Source organism: Thalassophryne amazonica, chromosome 20, assembly GCF_902500255.1.
Source record: "Thalassophryne amazonica chromosome 20, fThaAma1.1, whole genome shotgun sequence".
Lineage (NCBI taxonomy): Eukaryota > Metazoa > Chordata > Actinopteri > Batrachoidiformes > Batrachoididae > Thalassophryne > Thalassophryne amazonica.
In genome coordinates, this window is record NC_047122.1 from 47,685,901 (window position 1) to 47,701,125 (window position 15,225).

A 15,225-nucleotide genomic window follows, 5' to 3' on the forward strand; every position below is an offset into this window, starting at 1 on the left:
AAAACTTTTTCCATAGTGTCATTATGGGGTATTGTGTGTAGAATTTTGAGGAAAAAATTAATTTCATCCATTTTGGAATAAGGCTGTACCATAAAACAATGTGTAAAAAGTGCAGCACTGTGAATACTTTACAGATGCATTGTATACATCATTCACTGCAGTGGCCACCACAGTGTGGTTAAAAATCACACACCTGGGAAAAAATATGTTCGAACATGCAGTACAACATGTCCACTGTATGTTTTTTTTGTTTGTTTTTTTTGAGACAGGTATGAGATAAATACATTAGCGGGTGTAAGGTGAAGTTTGAAATAAAAATACACTTTTTACTGCATATATGTCTTCTGTTATCATCTGTAGATGTAGTCTCACATTGATGGTCTGATCTAGGAGTATACTGGGTTCTGTATGTTACAGCATCCATCACACTAAAGAACAGAGTTGCGTCATGAATAGCAACCACCCAAGCACACAATCGGCCCATCCTATCCTCTCAAAAGTAACCATCTATCTGTCATAGCCAGATGAAAAGCAAGCATCCCCTTGGCCTTTTCCTGTTGGTGGGGCCCTCAACACGGGGTAACTGTGTGCTGGATCATACCAAGAGAAATGCACCACATGGCCAAAATGTTTTAGCTGGCATTCGCTCACAATGCAAGTGATACTCCTTATGTGAGTTTCCATAACTAACAGTGCATTTGACCCAAAGTCAAATTCTCCAGAGAGACCTGGTAATAAAGACATCAAGTTGTCACCTTAGGTCAGCATTAGCTTCAAAGTCTTACAACCACACAGAAAGCACTAAAGCACCAAGACCCTAAAAACTTAAAGCTTCATTATTCTGTAAAGGTATCTGCATTACCAAATAACCTCAGTCCGGGGACCTCATGGTGCCATAAGATGTTTCCAGGTCTATCTTCAAGGCCAAGAACCCAGAGAAATGAATATCAGAGTGAAGAAGGGTTTAATAAATTAAGTGCTATCTGGCTTGGATGACATTCTATTCAAACTGGATTAAAAAATTATTTTATTTTTACCAGCTCCCCCCTCCCTCCAAAAATAAATAAATAAAAAATACTGCATATACTAACAATGCAATCTGGGGAACTGTGGGTTTTATATTGAGGAATGAATTTATTTTTTAATTTATATAGCGCCAAATCACAACAAAGTTGCCTCAAGGCATTTCACACAAGTAAGGTCTAACCTTACCAACTCCCAGAGCAAGCACACGGGTGACAGTGGTAAGGAAAAACTCCCTCTGATGATTTGAGGAAGAAACCTCAAGCAGACCAGACTCAAATGGGTGACCCTCTGCTTGGGCCATGCTACTGACACAATTTACAAAACAATACACAAAACGAATATAGAGGAAATGTTACCGGTGCACAGGACAGGAGGGTTGTAGAAACAGACACCACACCCATCTCTGGATGGAGCTGCACTTCAAACAGAGAGGGGGAAAAAAAAACAGAATCAGGCATTGGAAAGACAACAAATACAGTATAATTTATCAGCATTAAGCAAAAAAACAAAACAAAAAAAAACAGAAGAAATACTAAGGTGATTGCCGGCCACTAGCCCTAAACTTCACTAAAAGACCCAGAATTTAGATAAAGTTGAGGCCGCAGTCTGCTCCGTTTCCTAATAAAATTAATTTAAAATAGTAAAAAGCATAGTAACATACTATACCAGTATGCTAGCCATATGAAAGGGAAAATAAGTGCGTTTTAAGTCTGGACTTGAAAGTCTCCACAGAATCTGACTGTTTTATTGATGCAGGGAGATTATTCCACAGGACAGGCACAATAAGAGAAAGCTCTGTGACCCACAGACTTTTTACCAAAATACGGCGCATTACCAAAATGCGCTGTATTTCATAGATCATGCTCACAAATTTGCCTTGCAAAACAGTGTCTTCATTTTTGTGGCCATTTCATTACATGTGCAAAAAATGTTTTTGTGTTTTGTTTTTTTTTGTTTGTTTGTTTTTTATTTGTGTCAGTACTGATTTGAATTAAACTTGGTAGGAAAATACGTATTTATTTTTTTATTTTTTTTAGGAAAACCCAACAAATGTTTGTGGTGAAAATAATGCATTCCTTTGCTGGACTTTGACCAACAGTCAGGAGGCCAGTCAGAATTCTTACCTCCCCCAGTGTCTCTATGGTGTCATAAGGCAACAGTTATAAAGTTGGAAAGGATTTTAAGGCATGGCTGCATAACCATCAAAATTTAACCAGCAGATAGATGAGATACCTTGATTGCTGATAGACAGGTGATCACATAACCTCCACCCCTCTCGTGTCACTCGACAAAAGTAACAAAAATGGAGGTCTTTTGATTTAAGAAAAAAAAAGAAAAGAAAGTTAGACACACTGTAATATAAAAAAAAAGAAGGCAATGAGGCTGTGTGCATTGTACAGCTATCCACTAATAGAAGTTGGACTTGAGACAGTTCTGGATAGAGATTTCCAGAACTGTGCAAAATTTTACACCTCCTAGAATTTATATACAAATGTAGTTTGATGGCTTTCTTTCTCTTTTTTTAATCACTTCATGTTCAAGAGAAAATCATTTTAACTGTCCAGTCATTCCTATTCCAACACAAATAAAATGTGAGATTATTTGATCAATTTCATTCTATAAACTAAACAATTATCAAGTTATAAGCATCACTTGGAAGAAAACCTTTCTTGATTTCTTTGTAGATGTATTGCTCTGTACATAATGCAAAGAATGGTGACAATCAATAATAAAATTATTATAAAAATCTGACTAAATACAGCCACATTTTTAATAAATTGCGGGAGATGCTTAAAAATACATACAGTGAGGAAAATAAGTATTTGAACACCCTGCAGTTTTGCAAGTTCTCCCACTTAGAAATCATGGAGGGGTCTGAAATTTTCATCTTAGGTGCATGTCCACTGTGAGAGACATAAACTAAAACAAACAAACAAACAAACAAACAAAAAAAAACGGAAATCACATTGTATGATTTTTTAAAATAATTTATTTGTATGTTACTGCTGCAAATAACTATTTGAACACCTACCGACCAGCAAGAATTCTAGCTCTCACAGACCTGTTATTTTTTCTTTAAGAAGCCCTCTTCTTCTGCACTCTTAACCTGTATTAATTGCACCTGTTTGAACTTACCTGTATAAAAGACACCTGTTCACACACTCAATCAATCACACTCCAACCTGTCCACCATAGCCAAGACCAAAGAGCTGTCTAAGGACACCAGGGACAAAACTGTAGACCAGCACAAGGCTGGGATGGACTACAGGACAACAGGCAAGCAGCTTGGTAGAAGACAACAACTGTTATGATTATTTATTAGACAGTGGAAGAAACACAAGATGACTGTCAATCTCCCTTGGTCTGTGATTCTGGGACCACAGTCACAAAGATTACATTAGTAACACATGATGCTGTCATGATTTAAAATCCTGCAGGGCAGCAAGGTCTTCCTGCTCAAGCCAGCACATGTCCAGGCCCATTTGAACTTCACCAGTGACCATCTGGATGATCCAGAGGAGGCATGGAAGATGGTCATGTGGTCAGATGAGACCAGAATAGAGCTTTTTGGAATCAACTCCACTTACCATGTTTAGAGGATGAGAACAACCCCAAGAAAACCGTCCCAACCGTGAAGCATGGGGGTGGAAACATCACACTCTGGGGGTGCTCTTCTGCAAAGGGGACAGGACGACTGCACCGTACTGAAGAGAGGATGGGGAGGAAGGATGGATGGGGTCATGTCTTGCGAGATTTTGGCAAACAACCTCCTTCCCTCAGTAAAAGCTTTGAAGATGGGTCATGGCATCTTCCAGCATGACAATGACCCCAAACACACAGCCAAGGCACCTAAGGAGGGGCTCCGTAAGAAGCATTTCAAGGTCCTGGAGTGGCCTGGCCAGTCTCCAGACCTAAACTCAATAGAAAATCTTTGCAGGGAGCTGAAACTCCAAACCTGAAAGATCTAGAAAAGATCTGTATGGAGGAGTGGACCAAAAACCTGCTGCAGTGTCTGAAAACCTGGTGAAAAACTACAGGAAACATTTGACCTCTGTAATTGCAAACAAATGCTACTGTACCAAATATTAACATTGTTTTTCACAGGTGTTCAAATACTTATTTGCAGCAGTAACATACAAATAAATTATTAAAAAAAAATTTTTTTTAGATTATGTCTCTCACAGTGGACATGCACCTAAGATGAAAATTTCAGACCCCTCCATGATTTCTAAGTGGGAGAACTTGCAAAATCGCAGGGTGTTCAAATACTTATTTTCCTCACTGTATGTTCAAAAATCTGCGACAGACTGGCGTCCTGTCCTGGGTGTACCCCGCCTCACGCCCCATGACTGCTGGGATAGGCTCCAGCCCCCCGCGACCCTTGACTGGACCAAGCGGTAGAAGATGGATGGATGGATGTTCAAAAATAAAAAGTGGTCACATATTTACTTGTTGAGTGCTATTTCTGTTGTGTATTTAGCATCTTTTCATTATTTTAAAATAATCCTAAAATACTGTTTAGCTATTTGTCATGGGTTACATTTTTACCTCTGCCAAGGAGGTTATGTTTTCGGTCGAGTTTGTTTGTCTGTCTGTTTGTCAGCAGGATAACTCAAAATGTTTTGAACGGATTTTGATGAAATTTTGTGGAGTGGTTGGAAATGACAAGAGGAACAAGTGATTAAATTTTAGTGGTGATCCGGATCACGATCCGGATCCAGGAATTTTTTTAAGGATTCTTCACCATTGCAGGATAGGGGGAATTTTGACATTCTAGTTTCTAACTCCACAAAAACAAGGCAGAAAGGCTTGAAAAAAAATTAGGGTGTAACATAGTCAAATGTCCTATCAAACAACAAAGTTTGGTGATGATCGGATCCAGATTCCGGATCTGGTGATCCAGAATATGCAAAAATATAGGGAATATAGAAAATGTGTCAGTGTGAGGTGACAAATGAAGCTAGAGATGCACAACTAACACCAAATTGTAGCTGAATCTGTACTGATTCAGTAAGGTGTCATCAGATTTGATGTAGCTTCAAATGTTATGGAGCTAGATCCAGAAGAAAACCGCCATTACAGAAAAATCGTTTTTATACAATAACTTTTGAACTAATAAAGACATAAAAGGATTCCAAGTTCTAGTGGTATGTTTTCATGGTCAAGGATGTCAAATATAAAGGAAAGAAAAGTGTATGTATCATAGTTTTGGTTGTAAGAGGGAATCTCTTTAGGGTCAGTGACCCTATGGCCTTGTGTAGCACATGCAACACTTAAAAAATAGTTCTATTTCAGAATTTACTGTTATTTATTTAGAGAAGTGTTCCATAAATGTTAAGCAGTTTAGTTGAATAATAAATTGAATTTTGTCTCTTATTTGTTTTTGTCTATAAGCACATGCAATATCAATATCAGTGCTCAGATGACAGTAGCTTCTGGGAAAGGTGCAAGTTGCAATAAACTGTGATGCCAAGCACTAAGGATACATGTTATCCAGTCACAGCAGATGAAACTTTTTTTACTACTGCGAGCAAACATTATTGTTAGACTTTTTTAGGTTCAATGATTCCACGGTGTGTAGATGTGTCAGTGACCCCATGGCCTTGGCGGAGGTTTGCACTCTCCGAGTGCTTCTAGTTCTTTTTTGTTTCTAATCTGTGATAATATTCCTTGCATTTATACATTGTGTATATTATGAATCTCTTTGCTCTCTGGTTATTTTCACATTACAGAATCTCTGGTGCTTTTATTTTGATGTCTCTTTTGCATTTGCTCCACGTATCTTCTGGCTTATATGTTCATGTGTCCTTGCACTTCAGTGTTTGATTGTTGGTTGCCTTTATAACTGCACAGTGTTCTTTGTTGCCAAATTGTGTAGGGTTGTACCTGCTCTCTTGTTATATTTCCAATGTTTTGTAGTCCTTTCTGAATTTGGTCACCTGGTATTATTGAATTTTGTGCAGTGACCTTCTGGTTGCTTTTTTTTTTTTGATAACTCTTCTGCAGTTCCCTCCAAAAGACTGTTGCCTGTTGAACTGATTGCCTGTGGGCTTGACATCCGCCTGTGTATTGACCAAGTCTTTTGTCTGCTGTTTGAACTGTTTTCACAACAATAAGGGCAGTGGACAATGAACCAACATCAACCTACTATAGTTGTGGTTCTCTGCTTTGGGGTCCTCTGTCTAAACACTATTGCAGAGATGCCCAAATTATTGCCTTTGAAGGTCCATAAATTAATCTGGATGGAGGACCACAGAACAAAATAATAATAAAATAAATAAATCTTTTGCGAATTACACACATACGCACACAATGGCAATTAAATGTATGTTTAATAGAAAATGAACATTGTAAATCTAAAAAAAATAAATAAAAAATAAAGACAATGCTCTTTCATCACCCCAATTCCAATGAAGTTGGGACGTTGTGTAAAAAACAGAATACAATGATTTGCAAATCCTCTTCAACCTATATTCAATTGAATACACCACAAAGACAAGATATTTAATGTTCAAACTAATAAATGTTATTGTTTTTGTGCAAATATTTGCTCATTTTGAAATAGATGTCTGCAACATGTTTCAAAAAAGCTGGGACAGTGGTATGTTTACCACTGTGTTACATCACCTTTCCTTCTAACAACACTCAATAAGTGTTTGGGAACTGAGGACACTTGTTGAAGCTTTGTAGGTGGAATTCTTTCCCATTCTTGCTTGATGTACAACTTCAGTTGTTCAACAGTCCGGGGTCCCCGTTGTCGTATTTTGCGCTTCATAATGCACCACACATTTTCAATGAGCAACAGGTCTGAACTGCAGGCAGGCCAGTCTAGTACCCGCACTCTTTTACTATAAAGCCACGCTGTTGTAACACATACAGAATGTGGCTTGGCATTGTCTTGCTGAAATAAGCAGGGACGTCCCTGAAAAAGACATTGCTTGGATGGCAGCATGTGTTGCTCCAAAACCTGGATGTACCTTTCAGTATTGATGGTGCCATCACAGATGTGTAAGTTGCCCATGCCATGGGCACTAACACACCCCCATACCATCACAGATGCTGGCAACACTCTGGATGGTCTTTTTCCTCTTTTGTCCAGAGGACACAACATCCATGATTTCCAAAAACAATTTGAAATGTGGACTCATTAGACCACAGCACACTTTTCCACTTTGCGTCTGTCCATTTCAAATGAGCTTGGGCCCAGAGAAGGCGGCGGCATTTCTGGATGTTGTTGATGTATGGCTTTCGCTTTGCATGGTGAAGTTTTAACTTGCACTTGTAGATGTAGCGACGAACAGTGTTAACTGACAATGGTTTTCTGAAGTGTTCCTGAGCCCACGCGGTAAGATCCTTTACACAATGATGTTGGTTTTTAATGCAGTACCGCCTGAGGCATCGAAGGCCACGGGCATTCAATGTTGGTTTTCGGCCTTGCCGCTTACGTGTAGAAAGTTCTCCACATTCTCTGAATCTTCATATTATCATCATATTATGGATTGTAGATGATGGAATCCCTAAATTCCTTGCAATTGAATGTTGACAAACATTGTTGTTAAACTGCTGGACTATTTTGCAGTTGTTCACAAAGTGGTGATCCTCACCCCTTCTTTGCTTGTGAATGGCTGAGCCTTTTGGGGATGCTCCTTTTAAACCCAATCATGACACTCACCTGTTTCCAATTAACCTGTTCACCTGTGGAATGTTCCAAACAGGTGTTCTTTGAGCATTCATCAACTTTCTGTCTTTTGTTGCCACTGTCCCAGCTTTTTTGAAATGTGTTGCAGGCAGCCATTTCAAAATGAGCAAATATTTGCACAAAAACAAAAAAATGTCCATCAGTTTGAACATTAACTATCTTGTCTTTGTGGTGTATTCAACTGAATATAGGTTGAAAAGGATTTGCAAATCATTGTATTCTGTTTTTATTTACATTTCACACAATGTCCCAACTTCATTGGAATTGGAATTGCCATGGTGAGCCAAAACAGAAGGCAAATGTGACCCAAATTGGCAGCACTTGTCAAGTGTAGAGGTGGGCGGATCGATCCTAATATCGATAATATCGATACCAACCCTGGTATTGATATTGAACGATCCTCGTGTAAAAAGATCAAGCTTTTTTCTCTCCCGCACACACTGACTGCTGTGCATGCAGTTTCAGCAAAGTCTACTCTGTCTGTAAGAGCAGCACTGTGCTGTGTCACACAACACGGAGCAGCACACCCTTGTATTGTGGTTTGTCAGCCCTCTACCACAGGAGATTTTGTTTTAAGTTGTGTTGAGTGATATTTTAAACAAAAATGTTGATTGTGATAATATTTTGTTGTCACATACAATGTTTGGCAAAATTCTATCCTAGCTCTTTTGGATCCTTTGGATCTATGAAGCTTAAATATGAAAAAGTATCTGTATTGGTATCGATATCGGTGATACTGGGCCTGTATTTACTTGGTATCGGATCAATACCAAAATTCCCGGTATCGCCCACCTCTAGTCAAGTGGGCTGTCATGACTTGGCTGGGAAATGCGCTCTGAGTGCTGCACTAGATTTATTGCAGTAAAGAACCCCTTGTTTGCAATATGATAGTACAGTACAGTCTTTATCAACCTTTGTGTAAGTATGTTATCTCTCACTATAAAACTGCCTTAAAATAACAGAGCAATTTTACGTAATGACAATATGGATTTTCTTTCAGTGCAGCCATAGATTATCTGCATTACGTCATCCACACCCCAGGACAGAAGTGTTTTTTTTTTCGCCTGCAGACACATCGTCGACACTCGTTCAAATAAATAAATAAATAAATACATACATAAATAAACACCGTGGTGGTATTTTGGATTTGGAGACACAAAACTGGTCTTTTCACTCAAATTCCTGCCCGTGTGATAATGATCATTTTCAATGCAAAGTGCTTAACAAAAAAAAAACAAAAAAAAAAATGGCGAACACCATCTCTTGAAAAAAAAGGTATTTTTTTTTTTTTCTCTGTTCACTGATGATGTGAATGAGGTCAAAGCAGAATCCAAACATTCCTAACAAAACAAATGGGCTGCACGCTGTATAACAAAGGCACCGACTCCGGTTTGACCCTCCCTCCCCTCCCGGTTGGCGCAATGAACCGCACGCTCTCACTCATCCCTTCCCGTCATGCAGCGCTCTCGCCTGGTCCTCCGCTGAAGCGCCATGTTGTCGGAGTAAAAGCCTGGTGTGTCAGCGAGAAACTGGGGCCGAAATCCGCGAACATCCACCCTCTCCGCCGGTGAGTATCCCATTTCTGCCGGTGTTGCGAGCGCAGAATGCTGCGTAATCACGCAACCGTGCGGTTATTGCCGTATCGGAGTCACCGAGAGATCATAAACGGGAGTGTGTGTGGCTTTTTTTTTTTTTTTTTTTTCTTCTCCTCCCCTCTGCGAGGCTGAAGCGGCAGCCTCCCTTTCTGCTGCCTGCCTCCTTCCTCCTGTTGTGTCGGTCTTCCGCTCCAGACAGGTCAGGCCTTTGTTAGCATCCGCGTCAAAGGGGGCCGTGTGCGGCTGCACTCTCCGTGCACACAGGGTCCGAGTCCCGGCTGCGTCTTCATAACGAGGTAATGTTATGAAGAAACCACTGCAGCTTGTGTGAATATTGTGCAGAGCCTTTTGTTTCCCCTGTTCGACCGGATAAGCTTGTATCGGGAGGCCGTGTTAATTGTTTACAGTGAATCTTCCACAACAAACGAGGCAACGAAAATTCACCAAATCTCATGTTATTGTCACGACCCGATTTGTGAAGCTTTTGTAAAAAGCCCCCCTGTTCGTTTTGATGTGCCGTGTCGCCATGGGAAAGCAGTGTTTGTGTTGTGCTGAACGTTTATCTGAAGCTAGCTGCAGGTAGCTGCTTGTATTGTCACACCCCTGACTGTGGCCGGTATGCGCTGGATTGATCCCCGGTTACTGAATAATGATTAACCCACTTAGATTATGGAGCACAGTTCATGTTTCCGGGTGCTAAAACCTGTAGCACAGCAAGACGAGAGCTCTGCTGTCGGGAATGGCCCCAGTGTTGTGGATTTCCGGGTTTCTCTTTTGCTCTTTTTCGACGCGTTGTTACTATCATCATCCCATCGTTGCTTTGTTGTTGAATGAAAACTGAGGCCAAATCCGGTTATATATTTGAGGAATGAGTGGGTGATCTGGCGAGATTTTACTATTTAGCTGGTGAGTTTGTGTGTGGTGTGGTGTTTTTTTCTCTCTTCTTTGTCTTTATGAAGGGGGGCGTGTTGTTGCACAGTGGTTTGAGCAGCCGAACAGAACGTGTGCGTTTGAAGATTCATAATGTGAGCTATATCCTCGAAGGTAATTACTGTATTGCTCATTGTTTTTTTTTAAATACTGCTTGTAATTTCCCCAACGCCTGTAGTGACACTAATGCAAAACTGGTAATTTAAATAGAGATCAGAGCTTCTTGGATGAAGAGCAGCTGTAAAATAGCAATTATATTTCATTTGTTGAAAACCACTGAGGCTGTTGTGCTCCATTGATTCATCCGCAAAACACACCAAGTAGGTTTTTGTCTCAATTTGTTGCAAGCAGGATTTTTTTTTTCTTTCAGTTAAGGATGAATCAAAATTTGGCAGTGATTTGGGTGTGATTCAGTAATAAGGACCACATTGGAAGTAAGGTTTTTGGTTTTGCTTCCATGTGTTATCCTGATTTTTAATGTTGTCATATTTAGATGGTTTTGTTTGTATGCTTCTATATTTACAGAATACACTCACTCATTCATCTTCAACTGCTTAGTCCAGTCAAGGGTCATGGGGGGCTGGAGCCTATCCCAGCAGTCATAGAGCGGGAGGCGGGGTACACCCAAGACAGGATGCCAGTCTGTTGCAGGGACAGAAACAGACATACAAACACATTCACACCCACTGGCACACCTATGGACAATTTAAAGATTCCAATCCACCTAACCTGCATGTCTTTGTATGTGGGAGGAAACAAGAGCACCTGGAGGAAACCCACGCAAACTCTGGGAGAACATGCAAACTCCACACAAAAAGGCCACAGGTTGGAATTGAACCCATGACCTTCCCGCTGTGAGGCAACAGTGCTAACCACTAACCACCGTGCTGCCTTATTTGCAGAATAAACAAACAAAAAACAATTTATGTACATAGCACTTTCAGAGTAAAGGCATTTTAAAGTGTACTACAAGATTCACACCAGTACACCACAGGTTAGAAACACATTACAGTGAAAGTCAGTAAAACAACAACAAAAAAAAACAAACAAACATGAGTGTATACCCTGGTAATGTAAAAACATACATATTATAGTTATAAATAACTGAAAAGATGGGGGTTCCAACATATGAATGATTTGACAAAACTTGACTTTCTCATCTCTACCTGCAAATTATTGCATAAGATTTGAATAGCTGTTGCAACAGTTTAAAAAAAAAAGTTTTGCTTCTTCAGCAAAATTATGTGTTGCACTCCTTTACTGGAGTTGATCTGGGAAGAAACCTGTGCAAAACTTGAATGTGCATGAATTTATTTACAAAAGGCAGCTGGTGGCAGACCCTAAACTAGACCAGAGGATGATTAGACCCAGTTTTAAATGTAGTAACTTGGAGACCTGTAGGAGTTAGAGAGAACACCAACACTGGCAGCAGTAAATTTGTCAAAAACTACAATAAAAAAGGAATAAAACAATTATCATGGCATTCCCTTGGTAGTAAGGAAGATCATCTCTTGATCGATTCCCAGATGGGATAGTTACATCCAGGGTCTATCTAGACATGCCTGTGAGTGGCTTTGTTTAACGTGGGAATGTTGTTGCACACTGACAAACACACTGTCTTTGACAGATCCTTAGCCCGTTCAGATGGCTGGGAATTCCAGGCGGTTGGGGTCTGAAGACCTGCTGCAATCTTCATCCACCTTCTCAGCTATTGGGTTACAAGCCATTACCTCCACCTGATCTGCAGTTTAGGACTTCTTGTTTCACCAGAGCCCTGTTAGCTGTCTTGTGTTCAGGGTGCCTGTTGAGCCTTCATGGTGCCTGTAGTGGCCACTGGGCACATATGCAGGTTAGGTGAATTGGAAACTTTAAATTGACCGTGAGTGTGGCTGTGTTCGTCTGTGGCCCTATGATAGGGTGTTCCGGGTGTACTCTGCCTTTTGCCCAATAAACATTGGGATAGGCTCCAGCCTCCTCCTCTTCTCCCCGTGACCCTTAATTGGTGCAAATGGGTATAGAGAATGAATGATAGTGATCCACCATGTGACCAGAGCTTGTCTGCTTTGATCCACATGGATCCACTGATAGTAAATACTGTAATAGAATTCTATATGTGTGTATAATAGGTCTATGTGGGGATTTGTATTCATTTTGTAATGTGTGGTTAATATAAATGGAATAAAATGTTGGATGTGCTTTCAGGCAGTGGACAGAGGTACAGAAAGTTTATTGTAAATTATATTGATTCGGTATAGGCTGTATGGAAGATAGTGTAATTCTCCTGCCACATTATTTGCCTCATTTAATTTTCTATGTTGTGCGTCCACTGTTTGAGCCTATCCTGTGCATTTATATTTGTTGTCACTCAACTTTCTTCTTTTTTTTCATAAATTGGTACTCATATTTCACCTTTGCATAGTTTGTTATTTTAGAGGTGTTTCAAGGTGATTAGTTCATTTTAATTTAGTTTATATTGGATTTTAGTAGCTTTGTTGTCCAGAAGAGGGTGTGGATTTTATTATCCAATTCCAGATGGTTAAAGATAATTTTAGTAACTGGACAATATTCAACTGATGACTGACATCTGTAGAATTTGATTCTCATAAAATCTTCTGTTTGCTTCTGTGGCAGCTTTGGGCATTACTCATAAGTAACATTGTCACATGCTGTATAGTTTGGCATGGAAAACAATCTCGCTATAAAAAATTGCTAGATATTTACCGTAATTTATGGACTGTAAGCCGTAACCTTTTTCACACGCTTTGAACACTATGGCTTTTATAATGATGCAGCTAATTTATGGATTTTTACAGGCTTTTTCATAAGTTGACATACGTCAATTGATTTCCTGAAAGCTGCGCTACTCATGTGGTGTAAATTCACACACAGTTTAAATATAATGTGTTACCTGTTCATTTTAGCGAAGAAACGACCCTTTCCGGCACTTTGCGCCACAGTTGCACCATCAGATCCATGGAGCGGCGCCTTCTCCCCCACTCTTCCAAACCGGTTCTCTGTCTTGGCACAGCGTTGAAAAAGTCACAGCACCTCATTAACGTCTCATTTACCATAGATTCCATCCGAGCCTGGCTGCTCGCGATGAAAGTTAGAAAAAGAAAAAGTTAAAATTACTCAGTTCTCCGTATGAAGCAGAGACACTGTGCACATGCTGGATGACATGCGCGTCAATATTTACATGTCATCTTCAGGGAAAAAGCATTGATGGTACTGTTTAATTAAAGTTAAAAAATCTTTCTGTGTAAATATCTCATGTTACAACGTGGAGACCCGCGTCTTATAGAGAAGTGCATCCTGTATATGTAGAATTTCTTTTTCAAATTGGTGGGTGCGGCTAATATTCAGGTGTGCTCTATAGTCCGGAAATTACGGTATGTGCCTGACCTAAAAAGTGGTCCATTAATTAATGGTGGGTCATGGCTCCATTTATTATGTCTGCAATTTCAATCTATCTGTTTAATTTTGTAGGTCATTTGACTTATAGTGATTTCTTTAACTATTTGAAACTGGCTCACAACTTAATCATAAACAACCTGGAGAATATGTAAAAGATCAAAGACAAATGACGAGGTTGTTTGCCACCCAATTTCTATATGGTACTCTCACTTTACAATTTTTTTTAATAAATGAAATGAAGTAAGCAGTTGAGATGAGTGAGTGAAGTTGCACAAGATATTTCTCTTTCATGATGGGTGTATGTGCAGTAATCATTTAACAGCGTAAAGGCTGGTGCACACTACAGCAGTGCTGAAAGTCAGTGTTACTTGCAGTCAAAACTGATTGAATGAATTTAGTGCTTGTGATGACGAACTAGCCTTGAACAGGTAAAAACACACCAAAAAATGACAATCCAGTCAACGGAGGAACCTTTTGCAGAACAAGTCCACAATTGCAACATTTTTTTTGTTTTTTAGATGTATCACATTATTATACAGATACCCACTTAGGGTGCAGAATGTCTGTCTATCCGTTTTCAGTGTTTTAACAAAACAAGTGTTTTGCTATCACTGCATTAACATAATGCTGTTTGTCAGTAGTAGTAAGTGAACTAGTGTTTGTGCTGTCATGGTTAATAATTTGATTTGTTTATTTAACCTCCTGGCAAATGTTTTCAATAGAAAATTTCACTGCATCAAGTACTAAGGTGGAATTGAAAACGCATGCAGACAGAACATTCTGTTAAAGATGCTGCAGGTCTGAAGCATTTCTGTCATGAATCTTCACATTGAGTTGATCAAGTTGAATTCTTCCACCATGAGGCTGATTTACATGATTTTTACTGCATTTATGTTCAATCAAAAAGTTTACCTTTGTTAGCGTTTTGAATTAAGTTGGAGATGATGCAATCATTGGCAATGTGGTGTTGAAGTCCACATATAACCCACTCTGCCATTGTTTTCCATGTGACCAGTGAATCTCTCTGTTTGCACAGGCTGTGGTGGAATGAGCAGCGTGTGTGTGTTGAAGAGGAAAGCAGTGCTCTGGCAGGATTCATTCAGCCCCCACCATAGAAGTACATCTCCCAGCATGCCTGTGGTGCTGAGCAGTGGAGGACACGCCCCTCCAACTGGGCAGACCCCTCAGGTCACACCCCCCAGCCAGCAGGTAATATTTGTCACCTTAACATCCTCAGTTTCCAAGAAGGGGATTTTGGCAGTTGGAGTCTGTCCTGTTGGCATATTTCAGAATAATCTTTCAAATGCCACCTGTGTTTTCCTTTTCACTATAAATTGTTCATTGTTCACATTTATCATTATGCACTGCACATTATGATCAATGACGTACTCTGATTAAGCCAGCCTGCAATCACATTAACCTTGGTGTTAGCTGGCGCTCCTTGTCATCACTTTCTCCAATAATAGAAAGTGCTTCTTATTGCCTGACCTCTGTATCTCCACAAAATGGACTTGTGGACATAAATTTACATACACCTTGGTTAAAAACATTCTAAAAACA

General features: G+C 39.8%; 1 protein-coding gene across 2 annotated transcripts in view; it reads left to right on the forward strand.

The window, feature by feature from the left end:
* Positions 1-9,126: 9,126 nt before the first annotated feature.
* pum1 (pumilio RNA-binding family member 1) overlaps positions 9,127-15,225 on the forward strand; it is a 62,637-nt gene continuing 56,538 nt past the window's right edge. Inside the window, exons 1-2 of one of the 2 annotated variants that reach the window (XM_034160550.1) lie at positions 9,127-9,293; positions 14,702-14,874. In XM_034160550.1, the coding sequence (XP_034016441.1) occupies positions 14,713-14,874 (162 nt within the window). In that variant the 5' untranslated portion in view covers positions 9,127-9,293; positions 14,702-14,712. Of the gene's footprint in view, positions 9,294-14,701; positions 14,875-15,225 lie in introns of those variants that run through there. The other variant, XM_034160549.1, reaches the window with a different exon arrangement.